The following is a 19,328-nucleotide window of genomic DNA, read 5'->3' as shown; positions in this document are numbered from 1 at the left end:
ATATCTATGAATCTATTATATTGATAACATACTTATTACGATGAGAAGTATTATTGTTATTTTAATGGCAACAATAGGAAATAATAGCAGTGCTCCTTAGGTATTACGACAGCCTGTGTGTATCTGTATAACAGCAGCATTACTCCTCTTTTTAACACACATAAACTGACACACACTCCCAGGATGTATAGCCTTGAAGACAATGTGAATGTACACATACTTGCAGAAATCACACTCACCATAATATGTTCAAGTAGAGAATCTATTGCCACAATGTTATCAAAGTATGTTCTGTGCGAAAAGAAGAAATGGCGCATTGAGATGTTGACAAATGGGAAGCTCTGATGACGTTCACATTCAAGACATGAAAGCTAAGTTGCCTAAAATGCAGTAATTTCTTTCTATTGGGTGAGCAAAAGGTTGTATTTAATATTTGACCTGATTCTAACTGTAAAGACACTAACTCACTTTAGAGCCCATATTATTTTTGTCAAACTTAGACTAAAATAAGAACATTGTGTAAATACAACTTTGATATGTTTTCATCAGTATTAATTTGGTGATAGGCAAGCTGTCCCAACAGCAGCTCTTACTTTGACACATCTAGGAGGAAGTCGTTGAGCTCAGTCTGTTTGGCGAGGCCTCGGCACACCTAGAACCAAAAGAAAAATAGGTCGTGACCCCGGCACCCAGACATGTCACACATTTCTCACAGAGCAGAAACAGCATCCTGCGTGTACTGTCAACAAAACTTGATGTCTACACACTTGGCCGTTGGTCGCCGTCAAGAGTTTCAGTAACAATAGAGCGTGTTTTGCAGCGATCAGCTAACCCAGAAGCGCAGTGTGCTGCAGTGCTGCTCCGCTCACTGAGGCTCAGAGGTTCACTGTAGCCACAGTCTGCTTATCTGAGGTGTTATGCTATATGTTTGTATAAAAACAGCACTCGGGCGTAATGACGTCCTCTGGGAGCTGTTTGTTGAATCTATGTCTTAGTTGATTGGACTGGGCTCAGCGACGACCCAGTTCTTGTACACAGTGGATTTCCCCATTAAAAACACCAGTGCAGAACCAGAACAAACAAAGTCATCCAAGTTCATAATGAATGGAATAAGTAGGTTTCTCCTTGCTCATTTAATGAAATATTACAGTAAACTTTGCTCACCTGTACTTGATGAATGGCAACTGATGCCCACGCTAAATTAGCTGTTGCAACCTGGAAAAGAAAGTAAAGATTAGCTCCAAAGAAATGCAGATTTTTACTTTTTAAACATAATTAAAATCAACATAATGATCTGTTCTGCACACCAGGCAGTCTCATACTCATAGAAGATAGTCTAAACATAGATATTTCTATATGAAAAAGTATTATTATGTAATGCAACAGGGTTGCACAGAAGGTTATGGCGTGACTGCAGTTCCCCTCAACTCTACAGAGTTTAAATGTCTTTCAGCTCATTGTTTTGGTCTTAAAGCCTTTTTGCTTGTATCAACCTCTTTTCCAGCAGCTGTTTAAACAGCACATAAACACACTGGACGCTGAAAGTTAAACTAGCTGGTGAACACAGTAGAACATGTATTATCTAAAGAGACAGACATTCCCCTCAGGAGTTAATGAAGACCAAACCAGAGCTAAAAGTAGAGTGAATATTGGATTATTGGGCACGACGATTACTGGACACTAACTGTTTGCTATCACGTTAAAAGGTGATGATGATATGTCAGTGTTGTGCTTATTGTGCCAAAATAAATCTACTGATACAGGTTTCAAAAAGATGTTTGTTGTAAAGTTTTTAATTTCAAGTGTGAGTTTTCAAAGCGTATTCACTGTGACTATACTTGCTTGAGCAACCTGTATTTTTAGTGATTTTCTTGCTCATTGCATGTGTTTCATGAGCAACTAATAGAAAGTGCTTAGAGACAACAATACAGAATTATTCAGTATTTTACACAATCAATAGAACCCCAGAAATCTAGTAGAGATCTTAAACAGATCCATATTAAGGTGAATACCAGGCTAACTGCTGCAGCCTCCCACTCTTGGTGTGTTTTGTCTGGGTCAGACTGACCTCCTGGTGGCTGAGGTTGAAGGGCTCCTTGCCCCACTGCCGATGCAGCTCCAGGATGGCAATGAGGTCTCCGATGGCAGTGATGATGGGGAGGCACAGGACAGAGTGAACATGGATCCCTGAGTCCTGCCCTGTGCCGTCGGGGAAGCGCTCGTCCTGCAACACACAGACCAGTGAAGGTCGTTATCACCTGAAGTGCAAAGACGTTTAGCAAAGGAGGTCAGTGTAGCTGGTACATCAGCATATAGTACATTTACATTATTACATATATTTTTTTAGCTTGAAGGTGCTGAGTGCATCGAACAAGGTGGCGATGAGAAAGGATCATTGAAGAGGACATATAACATAACATCACAGCCATGACATGTTAGATTCCTATGATGAGTAAAGCTGTGCTGGTTGCAGGAAAACAGCCTCACCCCCATGATGTCCTCTACGAGCAGTGTTTTGTGAGTCTTGGCAACATGAGCGGCAACGGTTGTCCCAAATGCGATGGGGCCAGAGGGGATGAGGCTTGGAGGGCCATCCTTAGCCCCCGTTGGATTGAACAAACATAAACTCTAATGAGAAGCATAGACGAGAACAGAGAGGGAAGCAGAAATGGTGAAAAGAAAATGTAAATTACAGATCCACAACCGCATTAGTGTATAAAATGTATTTACCAAATGTCCTCTGCACTTACATTGTTGCATTCTCCCAAGAAGTAAAGTGCAAATCCATCAGCTTTTGTTGCTGTAGCAATAAGAGACACACTGGTCAGGTTAGACAGCCCATTAATAACTGACATTAGCTGTTAGTGTGTTAAGTTCTCTAATATAGATGTGTCCAACAATAAATGGCAGGTATAACTGAGAGTAAAAGCGTGAAAGGGCCATAACAGCCCGGGTACAATCTAATAACAATCTATTAGCAATGTCCCACATAACGACAAGGGCACTCTGAACGAGGGCTCCGACTGCCATCCAGTTCATCTCATTCCCAGTCCCATTTCACACTGATATATGGGTCATATTATCAAACAATGTGACAACAGGGAGACTGGAGGAGCATCGGTGAACACGCCGATGATCAAGAACTTAATGAGTCGGGTGGTTTGGGTGAAATTAATTTTTTACACGCTAACGTATTTAGAAAATGCAACATATTAGATTGTGTGACTTTGAACTAAAATGTTAAGACACTGTCAAATAATCTAATGATCATTTATAAAGTAAAAATACCTATTTTGATTTGTTTGCCTAGCTGAATGGGAAGAAACACTGGGACTGATCTTTTACAAATAATTTTTGCTGCTCATTTTATATATATTTGTATTTTCATTGGAGCAGAATAGGGGTGAGGTTCACCACAGCGGGCAATTCAGAAAAGTACACAAAATTGACTTTGAGTGTCACATTGAGTGATCGATCCCCGTCTCATAGGGAGATTCTTGACGTCCCCATTGTGACTGGATCGTGTGTACCTCTACCTGTTTTGATGATGCTGCACAACTCATAGAGCAGGAGTTTGTTGTCTCCTCCAGTGTCCAGGCGCTGCTCCATGTAGCTGTGGAGTTCATACACCACACCCTGCACATTTGTGTCCTGGTACTGCTGGACACAAGGCACAAAGAAATTGCAACTCCACAGCTTTGCATCAACACTGAAATTGAATTTCAGAAATCAGCAAGACGTACGACACAGAAACACGTGACCACAGCCTGCAATCTGTACTGCACCCTGTCTAATGTTACTGAAGCAGCTAGCCACAAACTCCAAAGGGAGGATTTTTTTAATGAAAGAGGATTATCTTCTTGCCATTCACAAAGACAGAGCCATTCATCCCAACATTACCCAGCACCCCACCCTTACACTCCCCTTCACTGCTGCATCCGAGCCCAGGGATCCCCCCGCGGTCCCGAGAGGAGGCCACCGGTGCCCCACAGCTCTGATTAAAGCCCTGGGAAGCTCTGCTGCTCAGCCTCGGCTTAAAAGTATGGTTACGTAAGAGGCAGACCTCCTGCCTTGTACGGGGCCAGAGAGCCGTCTATTTCTGCGCCTGCAGAGAGGGTGAGGGCACGACAGCGGGGAGTGTGGCGTACTAGAAAGCCTCCCCCACGGGACGCCTTCTATCCTCTCACATCCTGTTTGCACAGACGTATATATGGATGACACACTGAGGGGTCGAGTGCCCGTCGTTTTTCCCCCGCAGTGTGCAAAGTTGCTTCTACCCAGCTCCAGGGCCCTGCTGTGGGCACTGACACCAGGCCTCCGAGGGGCACGATGGCATCAAGATGACATAGGTGTGAACATACACTTCCTGCCACTGTCTCACACATGACGCGTGTACAATGCAGCGAAGTTCCTTGTTGTTTCTCTTATTTTTGTGAATCATCTGTTTGATGCTGACCTGAAAGCTTAAAGAGCCTGGCCTTTAACTCTAATGTTAATATCACAAGCATCACTACTTGCACCATCTTTCTGCACTAATATTCAAAATGCATTGTTCATATACATTATTCGATATATATATTTATATTGTACATGTTAGTTAAATGTTAGTGCTTAGTTTCTGTGTTCTACTCTGTTGTCTTTAAAGTCTTTTGTTTATTTGTATATACTATGTATATGTACGACGAGAGCAAAGTGTAATTCCATGTATGTGTACACACACATGGCCAAAAAAGCTGATTCTGATGACAATTGTGCTCCATCCTGCCAAATAATTCACCGGTATGAATTTGCAAACTATGCCATTATTCTTAATAAGAGACAACATCACTGTTCTATAGAAAGTAAGCACATGGACTAATGAAACTGTTGTCAAAGAGCATCGCAGCATCTGCAACTTGAATGAGTACACCAGGATATTTTTGGTGTGAGTGAATGACAGTGTCTGTTCAGCCATAGTTTCTATTCTTGAATACAAACTCAATAATTTACTTCGGTTAGCTTTAGGAATGAGTGAGCACATGAAGTGATATAATATCTACAGTGTTTGAAGCTGTGAGGGGAAGCTTCATGTGCCTTATCTTATAAATACGTGCACTTAGAATGAAACTAAAACCTACCCTGCTGACTTCTTTAGTTGATGTGTCATCTGTAAAGAGAAAAATCACAATGTTAAAATACAGCTTGAAACAACATCAACACATTCATTCAAAATCAATAAAATTGCATCCCTGCAGTTTTTTTTATATACTTAGGAATTTTGTCACTAGCGTACTTGGTTTTGTATGATCAGTAGCTTATGTTGGCCAATGTGAGCATACTTTCAATAGTAATATAACTGAGTCTGTTTGTAGACCTTAGGACTCTTCTTCCTGTTGTTACACTATGCTCATTTATAATTAATTATCATTTGTAGCCACAGTGGCTGTTTGGCAAACAACATGCTGTTATGCTTGAACTAATATTGGTTAGTGAAAAATATTTGATTCAAGTGTTGTTTGTGTTAATAAACTAGTGGAGAAATTAGAAAAGGAAGGGAGTTGATGCAACTCTCTGTGAAAACTCTCTTTTCTCACAGCCCTTCCAATGTGCCATTGAGCAAAAAACAATTCATTAAATCTGTGTTTCTATGCAAATGTTAAGGCAGTCATTGTTGAAAAATGGCATGCAAACCCAACAAGCAACATTGTCTACATTCAAAATCAGCAGCAAAAGCAACAAAATAAGCCAAACCATTGGTTTTCTTCACAACAGTAGTCAGTCAGGTGAATGGCAAATGAGCAAATGCATAAAAGAAGATAGCAGTATATAAAGCATTAATATGCATTATGTATAAATTATAGATTAATACTTTATCTGTCATTGATGCAGGGCGACGTTTGCTTAAATTATGTTCCTTTTAAAATAGAATTAAGAGAGTTATTAATCTAACTTGACAAGTGTAACATTTTGTGGCCTGGAGTGCAAATTCCTGGTGTGATTTCAGGCTGTTGGAGAGACAGCAGACATATGACTATTGTCTTTGGACACTAAAGTATGTGATAATAATGAAAACCTCAGCCAGTCCCAACAATTTCTGGATTTATAGTCTGAAAGTGCTACTTGGGATGAAAATAAAACCATTCACACAGCTACAAGCGGTTCTTCATTACACGCGGGGTCAACAGCACACGAGAACAGTAACCGCTCTGATCTCTCTGGTAACGCTCCATGTGATCAAACCATGCAAAAAGCTGAGTAATCTTTTAGAAACATCAACTGAAGTGCTGACTTGAGCTGGCCCTCTGTTGAAACAAACCAACAAAGATGTGAAGGAAGAAATTACAGCCAGCTACATTGTTTGTTGTTTTAAACATTCCTCCGCTATGCTATGAGTTCCCTAACTTAGCCATGAGAGCTATTTTAGAGTGAACCCCCGGCCGGCCGTGACGTCAATCAGAGGACAGAGAGCTACACTTGAAAAGACTTCAAACCCCTTTGAAAAGAGGAGAAGAACAGACAGAACCTTTCTTTTTTTAATGACTTGATGGAGCCAAGAATATGAACGCCTTTGAAGGACACATTTTACAAACGCAGTAGTGTTAGAAACATGTAAGGGGCAGAAGTCTATGTGTTCTATACACCAGACAGCAGAGGTCATTGACTGAGAATGTTGCTAAAAAATGAGAGAAAACAACCGAATCGTACAGGAGCCATGTACAGTGAATATGAAAAACTGATCATTACAGTTGCCACATGTTTCCTCACTTGAATTGCTTACCTTTGATGTAGAAACGTGATGATGTAATGTGGTATATGATGTGTACATGGCAAGTACGATAAGTATGTAGTAAGTATGTATGGTGTGTATATGTGTATATATAATGTTGATAATAATTTGGATATAAATATAAAAAGACCTACCAGGAAATGTACTTCTCACTCCTTTAACCAGATTATTTAATTTATAGTATTCTGCATGCACAGCACCTTTGTGTCTATGTTTGATAGCAACATGTACAGATGCCTCAGTAACTGAAAGCTATGAGTGCATTAAACAATTTTTCCCACTCCGTGACCCAAACTCTCAGCTCTCAGACACCGAAACCAAATGCAAGCCGACTTAAACAGAAAGTCGTTTGGAGATGTACCTGCAGAAAGAGCAAATATATAACATGCTGTTACTATAATAGGGATGTGTCCTTTTATGTTGTAAAGCCTGTTGATGTCGGCTGCCATGTTAGGTCTGTTGCTTCTCCTCACCAACACATCACTGCCACTTAACATTGCTGTGAGGTGTTGCAGTGCCAATGACTTCAGCAACACTGATACTGTACACCTTATCAGTAAATTAGTGTGGTGGTGATCTCATCATATCATGATATCTTAAAAATAAAATTCAGTTGTGCAAATGAATGATTCGATCCAAAATCAATATGATGTCATGCATAAGAGTGGAACATACTCCATTGCACTGATCATTGTTTAATAAGTGATTTTGCATTCATTTCCAAAAATAATACATTAGACATATATTGTTAGCAATATTTCAGTCATATCACCCAGTCCTACATAAGAGACATCCCATTCCCATAGGTATTTCCGGGTGTGTGGGTTGCCCTCACATTTTAAGGACCCTCCTTGAGGACTGGTTTGTGGTGTTGCCGGTACAATTACAGTCTGGCCAACTACCTCTGAAGGCATCTCATGTGTAGCGCTCCTAGTGGAAACACAGGGTGAGCACTGAGCACTGTGTACACACATTAAAAAGGTCTAAGGAGCCAAAAAGTAAAAGGAAACGTTTACACTAGTAGGCCTATATGGCCTACTAGTGTAAAATGTTCCTGTCAGGTAAGATGCAGAATCCTGCCTGGGAATCACAGACATACAAAAGCAAATGCACTTTAAAACTGTTGAACCGGTTGCCTGGTTGGATCGGTTCCAGCAGGTTGTTTAAAGTAAGCATGCAGGGCCGTACACACATTCAGCAGGTGCAGGTCCAGCATGGCTCTCCTGGTTTTCCTAGAAACCAGAAAATAGCTAGAATACACTGTGCTATATGTTTGGCTATACTCTTGTTTCTTGCTAAAGAAAAGTGGTTGAAAAAATGTATGTGCACATATAACTCCAAACACATAAAACTGACTATTTGTCTGTCCAGTTTTACAACAATAACATATTAGTTTCATCAGGTGTGTGTCGGGAGATTTACCCTCATGATACAGCTTCCCTTGGGGCCGAGAGGCAACGTATCTGTACAGGTGTGTGTGCATGTCTGTGTGTTTTGTGGTCAGCCATCAGCACAGGGACACAGACCAGCAGCCTGTTCTAATGCCATCCCATATTTTCAGGAACCTACTGTTGCTTTTAGTAAACACAGGAGGACAGGGCCGACATGTTCCTAGAAAATATACTGCCAGCTCAGTAAGCAGTGAACACTAAACACAACTGTCCTGAAAGCAGCAGAGGCTGAACAGAAGTCTTCTTGTAACTTGAAACGGTTCCTGAACCGGAAATTTCTAAATATTAGTGGCACACTGGGATGTGCAGCTTTAGGTTGACATGCACCAGTTGTAGATATGAAGATATAAATAAATACTGAAATTGGGACTTCATGATTAATCAGATTCCTTATCATAAGGATATGTGGCATAATCGTGCAGTCTTAAAAAAGACTGACTTTCTGAGGATTTTTGGAAACCACGTTGAAAGAAGAGAGACGTCTGACTTAAGGCTGCTAAATACGAGATTGGGAGCATTTCTTTTGACTCCCAACAGCAGAACGGTGGCTATGAGCTAGCCAGCGGGGCACACTCACGTGCACTAACATGCACTAAAAGCACACGGGGCCGGCCCGGCTGTGTCCACAAAGCACACAGAATCAGTTGGATATGTAAAGCCCTCCATTATATCTTTACTGAGCAAATTGTTGTTTCGCTGCTATATTAATGCTCTGAATATCAATTGTAGCACCTTTAACTCAAAAATGAGTTTGTCCCTCAGTTCACATAAGCACAAACAGGGATCTCAATGAGACTTCAGAAAACAAACAGTTATTGTAAAATTGTCTACAATTATCAACAACTTTGAGAAAGATATCTTTGGCGAAACATTTTGGAAAATGTATTTTAAACAGCTTCCACTGAGGGCTGTGCAGAAGGGCCTTCCTCCCTCCTGATGTAAAGCCCTGCAGGTGAGACGGCTCTTATCACAGCGGCGGGGTGCGAGGTTCTGCTACACAAGCACATCTTTGTCTGCATGCGACTGCCGACCGAACACATCTGAGAAACAGCATCAGCTGCTGAACAGCTCGGCGTAGCTCTTGCCTTCGGGAGCTCGGCCCTGAAAGGCCAGAGACTCACACACACTTCTTCCAACAACGTTCTCCATTAATAATGAGGCCATCGTCATGTCAGGGATGCTCAGCTTTTGAATGATGTTCTGAATACTGACAAGTTTGTTCAGATTGGTGCTGAACTGAAACATTTGATAGTTGATTAATCACTTACGGTATTTATTAACCAAACATGACAGATTTAGTCTGTTTGCAGCCTCTCGATTGTGATTATCTTCTACTTCCCCTGTTTCATATTATACTTTTTTTTATAAATATATATCTTAAACATTTGGGCTGTTTGGACTTAAGCTCTGGAAACATGAAATTAGTTTTCACTATTTTCTGACATTTTAAATAATATCAAATGATGAACCAAAAAGTTAATTAGTGGCAGTCCTGGTTCAGATATCATTGGTCAAGAGAGGTGTAATGTCAAATGACATCAGTGTGGATTCTTGGAAATCGTGTTCAGTAACAGACTGCTATAAGAGCGATCTGCTCTGTAACACGTAACGACACACCAACACCTGCCTTGAAAGTTAATCTTGATTCATAAGTAGAACTGTATGAAGCAAGTAATAGACAACAAGACAAAAAGACTGGAGAATGTCACAAGAAAATTGTGATTTAATTATATTATGTGTGCAAATGTAAAAGCTATTTTTTTGTGTCTGTAACACAGCCTTTGGACAAACACACAATCACACACACTCGGGTCAATGTGTACAAACAAACTGATTTATGTCATCCAATGTAGCCTATCACATGATAAGTGAGAACGGGACAGGCTGCAGGGACTGCTTCCAGGAAGCAGTGGTTATCTCAGTGACGATCACATGATGACAGGTCCTGCTGCTGCTGCTGCTGCTGCTGCACACATAGAGACTATAAGATCAATCTGATCTCTAAAAAGGTTCACTGCGAAAGATTGACTGCGAAATCCATCTTTAGAAACTTTTATCAGCACAAATACATACAGAGGAGAGGTCCAGCTTATTTAAAGCAAGCAGAGAAATATATCAAATAAATCTACAAGTCATATGCCAGCCATAATATCGACAAAATGACCGTTCAGCCAGTGTGACGAACCAGAAATCAAACAATGCTTGTTGCCATGTGAGTGGATACAGCCACTGGAAGGCTCCAGAGTGGTGCCCGAGTGTCTTCTTGTGAAGTGATATTACTAATGTGATGTTAAGTTCAACCAAGAGAAAGACATGCAACATAATGAGATTCACTCAGAGTACGGTCGCTTCTCGGATAACTCAAGAGCCCAACTGCACGAAGCTAGTGGCTGAATAGCGTTACTGCATTTTGTAGTATGCCAAAGTATTCAAACAACTTAAGACCAACTCAGCAGGCCCTCAACACCTCACGGATACAAACATTGCTTACTCCACCAATGCTGTCTTTCTAAATATATGTAACTTGTCGTAAACATGCTCACATGCTTTTTTTAAATTGTTAATTTAAGGGCAATTAAGAGCTAAATTTGACCTTTGCATTGAGGGAATTTAGTTTGAAGACTCATATCATTACTGAAAACTGCTGAAAAACACAGAGACATTAGCCTCTTTAGAAGTCTTTTGCATGTCTGCGCTGTGGTGAGGTTTTGTGAATCAAAAGTTTTTCCTTGCATGGGCTTCACCTGCTTTGACCTGAACTACATGGGTGAAATGAGTTCCTATTGGCGCCGGCAAGAATGATTAACATGAGGGCCTCCATTTCGTACTTGTCAACCTGAACACACACACACACACACACACACACACACACACACACACACACACACACACACACACACACACACACACACAGGAAACTGTTTAAAATGCAGGCTCAGACTTGAGAAATCAATGTCCCTGCATGACAGAAATGAACGCAACCGCCTGTACACATCATGCAATAAACAGCTCCAAAATGTGACAAAATCCGTCGTCCGCCAGCTTCCCGCTTCACTTCAACACACACACCCTGAGCCAGCGCAACACCCCCCCCTCCTCACCACCACCATCATCCCCACCCCTCCCCTGGGCCCCCTTCAGCCGGCTGCATGTCTCTGGAGGTCGCCTCTGACGTCAGCAGCTCGACTGGGCGGAGTGCCAGCCCTGTGGGCCCTTGATGGATGCGGATGGTCTGAGAAACGGTCCACTGTGTGTGTGTGTGGAGCGCACGGAACAGACTTAACTCGGCCCGCTCAAACACATCTAATGACCCGTAAACACCCGACAGGCCCGCTTCCCTCTGCCTTTCTTCTGTCTATCACACACACTGATGATTAAAGGACACACATGTGAGGATGAGTGATTTGTACTGCATATGGCCGGGATAATAAATACAACCCGCTGAGGCACATGATGGTTATTCCTGGGTCTTTAAGAAGAAAGGTTTCAGCGATAAAATAAAAGCAAATGACTTGAGCCTGTCTTTATAGTTGACTAGTCGGGAACTCGTGACATTATGGAGCTAAAACGTATTAAGGCATTTAACCGAAACAAAATATCACAGAAATTACAACTCTGCGTCAATATCCTGGAATCCGCTGATCCAATCATTATGTCACAGTGATCCAGAGCTGCAGCGAGTGTGTGTTTCCATGTTTGCCCCCTCTCTGTGCGTGTGTGTGTGTGTGTGTGTGTGTGTGTGTGTGTGTGTGTGTGTGGGGTGGGGGTTTGCCTGCAGGCCTGCTGCTGGTCTTCCTCTTCAGCCATCTGTCCAACGTCTCTGCGCTCACGCTCTCCAACACAAAGTCATCCAGCATCTGCGGGTGAAGCGAGAGGTAGGCCTTCACTTTCTCATCTGTCAAGCCTGAAAAGCACAGAAATAAAAACTTATTTCAGCTTAAGCACAGCTTTATTCATGATTAATCAAAGTGTAAAAATAAAAAAATGCTAGAAAAGCATGGAGGAGAGAAACATAAGATATAAGAGTATAGAAACGTCATATGACACGCTGCCAAAGGCCCACAGTGTTCCAGACATCCCCCCAAACAAAAGGCACAGACTAGAAACCGCCGAAGGTCATCTCTTTCTCTTTGCTGTGAGGTGAGAGCGGCAGCAGCAGCGCCTATTCTAGCTAAAGCTGTCAGATAGCTGGGCTAGCTGGCTTATGTTTACTGTAAAGCTGTGTCTCCAGGGACAGAAGCCCCCAACAGAGGCAGCAGGATAAAGGAGGACTCAATTGTGCTTAATAGGCAATTAGGTTCTTGAGAGCTCGCTAAGTGCTGCTGTTTACTGTCTTTGTTGTCAAAAAAACATTTGCCAGACCATCGTTGAGGGAAAGTTGTTTTTAATACACCCGCTGGCGTCTGAGTGGCCGTCGTGATGCACTGGGAAACCATAATGTTAAGGTCACTCACGCAAATGGGGTGTGCTTCTAAAACGAAGACTTCTGTCTAAATTCAGCCGTGAGACGTCATCACATCATGAGACCGCAAACTCAATGCTGACATGAAATGCAACCGAATATAATAATTCCTGGTACAGAAAAGCAAATCCCACGACCGGGCTACATTTTAATTTTATGGTATGGCACACAGTAATTATTAAATCCGTTAGCAGATAAGGGTAGAAAGCAGGCCATTGTATTCAGGCATCACAGGTCGTTGTTTTTGTTTCGTTTTCTCACAAAATGTCTGGTTATCTGTGCCGCCTCCTTTCAAGTGTAAAGCACAGGAGGACACACAGCTGGAAGGCAGATATTCTGCAGTCAGACGCACAAACATACATACACACAGCATGAAAATATTACAAAGTGGTGTGTGTTTGTCTAAAATCCTGGATGATATCAGGGTAATTAATGTCTGCAGACCTGACTGTTGTGCCAGATGCAACATAAAACCAGATGCATTCAGAGTTAGAGGCATCCACTTCAGCTACAGGTAACTATTGTATGTCTTTACAAAGTGTTTTAAAACTTGCACTTAAGGAAAAGCAATTCATTTGAATAAATAAAATGTTTTCTTATTCTGGTAAACAGTCTGAGCAGCCACCTGCGACCTTTGATCTATTCGCCGTGTGTGTGTGTGTGTGTGTGTGTGTGTGTGTGTGTGTGGGTGTGTATAGGTTGAGCAGGCTTGTGGTAGCAGCAAATAAGGCAAACAGAGGTGGGGGTAAGTTTGAGGGGTGGAGGACGCTGCGGTCTGACGCTGTCCAGACACGAGACACAGATCTTCAGGAACGGAGCGCCTCACGAGACTCCTGGCCAGCTCTGACGCACATCGGCAGAATATGGCTTAATAAATCAGAGAAAGTTAAGGGGGGGTGGGTGGAGCTGCAAGGGACAGAAAGACACACAGAGAGGAGTAAAATGGAAGCGCTGCAAAATACCCTCACAACTTTGTCCTATTTGAAACAAAGAAGGCACTGTGATTAGTGACATTACAAAAAAAAAAAAAAAAAAACACAGGGAGGCTGTATCACTTTATGAATACAGGTTTTGTGTCGAAAATTATTTAGCTATCATATGTGTGCACATGAATAGAAATAGTCAAATGTCCTATTTCCATAGGGCAAAAACAAATGACAGTGCTTAGAATTTTACTGTGGGCATATAAATGGTTGCTAAAATGGTGTTCTGGGTACATCCCTGTGCTTAAAATTACCAGCTGGCACCAAAGAAAGAGCAAATCATGGCCCTCTAGAACAGCCACTGTTCATTTCTGACCCCCAACTCAACCCCTTTTGCTTTGGCTGATGCACTTTTGAAAAGTACAAGAATATGGATTGAAAGTGTGACCACATTTTTGTTTTTACTAACATCAGGAGTTTGTAAAAACTAACCACTATAAGGCTTATAATTACGTAATGGATGAGGCTGGCCATATTCATTATTTTTGTTATTGTCAACATTCTGTAAAATGACTCAAACCAACAATGTGTTAGTTTGCCTCCCAGTATTCTCCGACTGTCACCTCCAAGCCCATTTGTCCCTTGAAGACATCAATCCAAAAACAACCAAAGAAGCCAAAACGTTGGTTGGTTTTGGTCTTTTTACTGTACTTGTAAGCAAAATATAGACTATCACCAGACATATCCTATTAAACTATGTTATGATGAGTCAATGTAACACAGTATCATGATGCATTAACGGAAGCTCGTGCACATGACAGGAAAGCCTTCAACGGTCGACTTCCTCTCAAGCAAATGTAAGAGCGCTGACGAAATGATGGCACTTTTTGTCTGAACATTCTTGATAATTTCGGTCGACCTTACAGACTTTCCTTCTGATTTCTTCTTAAGTCTATCGAGCCGCAGCTCAACCTAATGTGACCGCAGTGACACTCAGAGCTGTGGGATATGCGTCAGTGTCCTGGGCTTGTGACTACGATGGCGAAGCAAAGGTGCAGCCAGATCTGTCCCATATGCTGTGGTCCAGAATGGTTAACCCCACTGGGAACCACATGTGCTCTCTCCATCAGGAGGGAGAGACGGCTGTGGTAGAAGCAAACGCTTGGTGACTGGTTTGGCCCAAATTTTTTGCTTCTTTTACCTCAGTAAAATTTCCTTCCCACTGGGGCCAACGCTGCTGAAGACAATGGCGTCATCAAGACAAAATAAAGCAATGTCTGACACGTCAAACATTAACAAATCAAAATGAACAAATTAAATAAGTCCAAATCTTCATCATCCCAAGCCTTCTTCCCATGACATCACATCTACATGTCTCTATACTGTAGGATGTGCAAAGTGGTCACACAATAAATCTCTGTGGTTGCAAGGTTCTTGATAGGGTAGGGGACAAAGTTGGCTGGTTTTACACAATTTTATTTATAATTTGGACTTTTTACAAATCGTTTTTGTGAAATAAAATATTGGGCCTTAAACTATTATGTAAATGAAACCATCTGACACATGCCAAACGGGATGGGACTACTGGTTTAGTCTTTTACAAACGTTTGTTTCTTTTTAATATACAGTCTGTATTTGCTGTCATATATATACAGTAGAGAAACGGTATATTGTTTCCCTCTGAAATCTAGTGGGATAGATGTATGGCATAAAATAGAAACATTTATGTAAAGTAGAGGTTCTTAAATACAGTGCTTACGTACTTCCCACCTAAATGAGTTTGAGTCTAAATGAAGGCGCTCATTCAGACAGAAATACAGGCGGGAAGCAGCTTGTTGTGCAGCATGTTTGCGAGCAGCTGAAGCCCAGTTAGCAGAGATTTTGGTGCCTGACTCAGACTTGGACTTCCTGCGTAAGAACTGAAGCCTGAGTTCATGTTCAGTGAGGTATTGTTGCATAACACTTATCTTGACTGCAGCACACCACACCCTGGGACTGGGAAGGGAAGGCCAAACCAGTCTCAGTCTGTCTGGGTCTCTGCGCTCCCACATCCTTGTTACAGACAGCCTGGGCTGGGCACCCTTATTGTGCGTGGTACCAGATTGTGGAATCAATGTGGTCTGGTTTCAATACATATTATTTCATGCTTTATTAGTATAGGAACCTTTAAAGTATTGAGATGAGCATCAGCTTTGAAACCTCATGCTGAGTCAGTTATGGTGAGATCTTATTTGAGTCACAAAAAGTCCTGAAAGAACAGGTGAACATGCATCAATGACACACGAGAAAGAAAGCCCCTGAGTATTTATGACGCTACATCTCTTTATAGGACGCCTTCACCTGCTGATTAACTACCTCTTTCTCTTTTTTGGTTTCTACCTTTATATCAGAATTTCTGATATGAGATATTTCTGTGATGAGAAAAAACTCATCCATACATCACACGGTATCCTTTGTAAATCCCATTAAGATTTCACTGTAATTTAGGTTCATCAGTTCATTAGTTACTCTTTGAAGTTATGATGATGGATGATCAACACTTTTGTCTCCAAACAGACAAAACTCTTTCCAAACTAGAACGCTGCAGAAAGTGCAGATCTCCGCCAGGTGTGTCTGCAAAGACCACTGCTGTGTTGTGTGATTGAATGAATACAACCCACAATTGGCTCACTGCAGGTCTAGACACCAATACGCGGTAAGGCCCAAGTCGTAAAACACACTTCATTCAAACTCAAAATGTATGCAGCCAATCTCCTCGAAGTCTTCATGTGAGACACGTCATACAGTCTTGCCAAAAACAAAATGAAACTCACCAACGCTGAACAGCGGCTGAATTGCAGAGAGGAAACGCAGTGAACAGGTAGTTATGTTAGCTGTTAGCGGTTAGCCAAACACACTGGAGAAAACAATACAAGCGAACCACAAAGCAGGGGCTGATACTTCTGCAGTAGTGTTTCTACCGGCAGTTTGTTCACTGTTCGCCAAACACACTGCAAACTGTTATTCACTCCCTCTGAGTGCAGAGAAGCAGATCGACAGCACTAAGCTGTGTTATCACTAGCAGCCTCTACCGAGCAAGAGTAAGGAGAGAGCAGTCAACAGGTAGTCTACGTCAGTAGGAAGCAGGCACTAAAATGTGTTTTGAGGTTCTTTAACATGCAATCATAACTGGTAACCAAACATATTGTACAGTTTACTGCAGTAGAATGCCAAATTGGCCGTGGACAGACACAGAGGTGCACACTCACTCATGGTCGCACGCATTGCACACACGCAACCGATAGCATGATCCTCTGGCGGAAATAGCATTTTCAAAATAAAATGGTTAGTTTGAGGTGTGAGGGTAGAGAGGGCTCACTTTCAAGTCAGACATGGCAGGTGAAGGTTGGTGGATGCAATATGCACATTGGGGGTAAGGGCCGTTTAACAAGGCTTCTACGCTAACAGACAATTGAGGCTGTTAAAAGGAAAGTGCAACTGTAGTTGAGAGTGAGGTGTAACTTATCTTGACCTGAGTTATTTAGGTTACCAGTATTGTATGTAGAAAAGGGATATACTAAATGGATATACACTACTGTGTAAAAGTTTGGGGTCACCCAGACCAAAATGTTCAGTTTCTTCGCAATTTCTCACATGGAATAGCCTTCATTTCTAAGAACAAGAACAGACTGGCAAGTTTCACATGAAAGTTCTCTTTTTCTGGCCATTTTGAGAGTATAATCAAACCCACAAATGTGATGCTCCAGATACTCAACTAGCTCAAAGGAAGGCCAGTTGTATAGCTTCATAACTAGCAGCATAACTGTTTTAAGCTGTGCTAACATAATTGCACAAGGGTTTTCAAGGGTATTCAAGGATTTTATAATCATCCATTAGTCTTCTATGCGATTAGCAAACACAATGTACCATTAGAACACTGGAGTGATAGTTGCTGTAAATGGGCCTCTATACACCTATGTAGATATTTCATTAAAAACCAGATGTTTCCACCTAGAATAGTCATTTACCACAATAACAATGTATAGTGTATTTCTGATTCATTTAATGTTATCTTCATTGAAAAAAACAATGCTTTTCTTTGAAAAATAAGGACATTTCTAAGTGACCCCAAACTTTTGAACGGTAGCATTTTTGGGGCAAATATATCCATTTACATCCCTTTCTTTATTTGCAAATCCTGGAGGGACTGCTTGTTTAATTGAAAGAATAAACTCACATATGCAGATAAAGGAACATTATAACAGCTCCTAAAAACAATGGCCAGCTCCAGCCGATCTCCATCACTCATCTCTATTTCCCATGAAGCAGTTGGCCCTCTGTGTGGCAGTGCCTGAATAGAAGTGAACGTGTGTCTTCAGCGGTCCTGTCAAACGATGTCAGGCGGCAATGTCAACAGCAGAGGCCGACCCCGGCGGTGCTGATGCTTAGTGAGCAAGATGTTACTCCTCTGCAACACATAGATGCAAAATGCACATGAGAGAAAAAGGGAAAAGACCACTTTTCTTGAAGCGCACTCCTTCTGGCAGAGAGTCAAGGGCAAGCTGCCAAGGTACTACTTTTCACTTTCCTGACATGAGGCTGAGGCAGGAAAGGGGAGGAGGGGGAGGGGGAGTGCGTGCGTCAGCAGGTCCGCCTGGGACTCCCTTGCCAGGAGGTGGGAAGAGCATGTGGTTCTTATCTCTGTGCGGGCTGGAGCACAGCGGCCAACACGCACATTCAGTGAGCGGCAAAGAGGAAAAAAGACTGAAGATGAAAACGCTTTGATTCCTCTCTCACTGCTATACTCATTTATTCATTGAGCCTGTGCATGTGAACCTGGGTATGTGTGTGTGTGTGTGTGTGTGTGTGTGTGTGTGTGTGTGTGCAAATGCAGGTGAACACACACACACACCCTACATTCCACAGCAGCCCAGGGTGAGGTGACTGGTGCGGCTCAATCAATAGTCAGCCGGTGAAAAGGTGTCAAATTAGGAAAACGTTGTTTCCCCCTGGACTCTAACTGCAGTCCGATCACTTCCAGAGACACACACCCACATGGTGAAAACAAACATTGCTGCACAAATATGCACACCTAACACTCAAGAGAAACAGAGAGGTGGAGATTTCCATGGAAATGTAATTTGCATTATTTCCACTTCCATGGTACAGGTCATTAGATGTAAAGGGTAAGGGCAATAAATGGCAAACTGAGATGTAGATAAGGCAGGTCCCTTGATCCAAAGCCTAATAGTGTGGTCACAGGCAAGCAGCAACACTCCAGCTGCAGTTATAGACACATAGCAGGTCAACCTTCACCTTCAACTCGCGTTATTAACTCAAAAGTTCCTTGTGTATTCCCTGAAAGACAGCCAGAGGCGGTAGATCACGCAGCCACGACAGCGGGCCTTAACACTAAAGCTGCAGTTGCTGCTTCGGAGTTTACATCTCACTCAAACCGGTGGTTCGATGTAGCGCTGCATCTGCCCCCCCAACTGCTGAGCCACATCAGTGACCAGGGGTCATGTTCCCCGCTGAACATCTGGACTGATGCTGAACTCTGCAGCCGCTCTGCAGAGGGGCTAAAGGGGACCCGGTAATGAGAACCACAGGTCTGTGTGTCTTCTCCAGCGCCCCGTTCTTTTATGAGCCTTGACACAAGGACAAGTTGTAAAGAAATCTACACGCATGTGGCCTTTTCCCATCCCCTTAGATAGCAACCCACGGCAAGCTGACGATGGGTCAATGGA

General features: G+C 42.3%; 1 protein-coding gene across 5 annotated transcripts in view; it reads right to left on the bottom strand.

The window, feature by feature from the left end:
• Nucleotides 1-19,328, bottom strand: part of pde10a (phosphodiesterase 10A) — a gene marked incomplete at its 5' end in the record, with an annotated part of 47,084 nt that overhangs the window by 8,205 nt on the left and 19,551 nt on the right. For 2 of the 5 annotated variants that reach the window (XM_079229276.1, XM_079229279.1), the window contains 9 exons: nucleotides 240-291; nucleotides 594-652; nucleotides 1,165-1,215; nucleotides 2,069-2,224; nucleotides 2,488-2,628; nucleotides 2,751-2,800; nucleotides 3,537-3,660; nucleotides 5,118-5,146; nucleotides 11,990-12,121. In XM_079229276.1, coding sequence (XP_079085402.1) covers nucleotides 240-291; nucleotides 594-652; nucleotides 1,165-1,215; nucleotides 2,069-2,224; nucleotides 2,488-2,628; nucleotides 2,751-2,800; nucleotides 3,537-3,660; nucleotides 5,118-5,146; nucleotides 11,990-12,121 — 794 coding nt within the window. Of the gene's footprint in view, nucleotides 1-239; nucleotides 292-593; nucleotides 653-1,164; nucleotides 1,216-2,068; nucleotides 2,225-2,487; nucleotides 2,629-2,750; nucleotides 2,801-3,536; nucleotides 3,710-5,117; nucleotides 5,147-11,989; nucleotides 12,122-19,328 lie in introns of all 5 variants that reach the window. The other 3 variants (XM_079229277.1, XM_079229278.1, XM_079229275.1) reach the window with 2 other exon arrangements.

Source organism: Taurulus bubalis, assembly GCF_910589615.1.
Source record: "Taurulus bubalis genome assembly, chromosome: 14".
NCBI classification, from domain to species: Eukaryota; Metazoa; Chordata; class Actinopteri; order Perciformes; family Cottidae; genus Taurulus; species Taurulus bubalis.
Note: the sequence above shows the minus strand (reverse complement) of the source record. Positions and strands in the feature narration are given on the sequence as shown.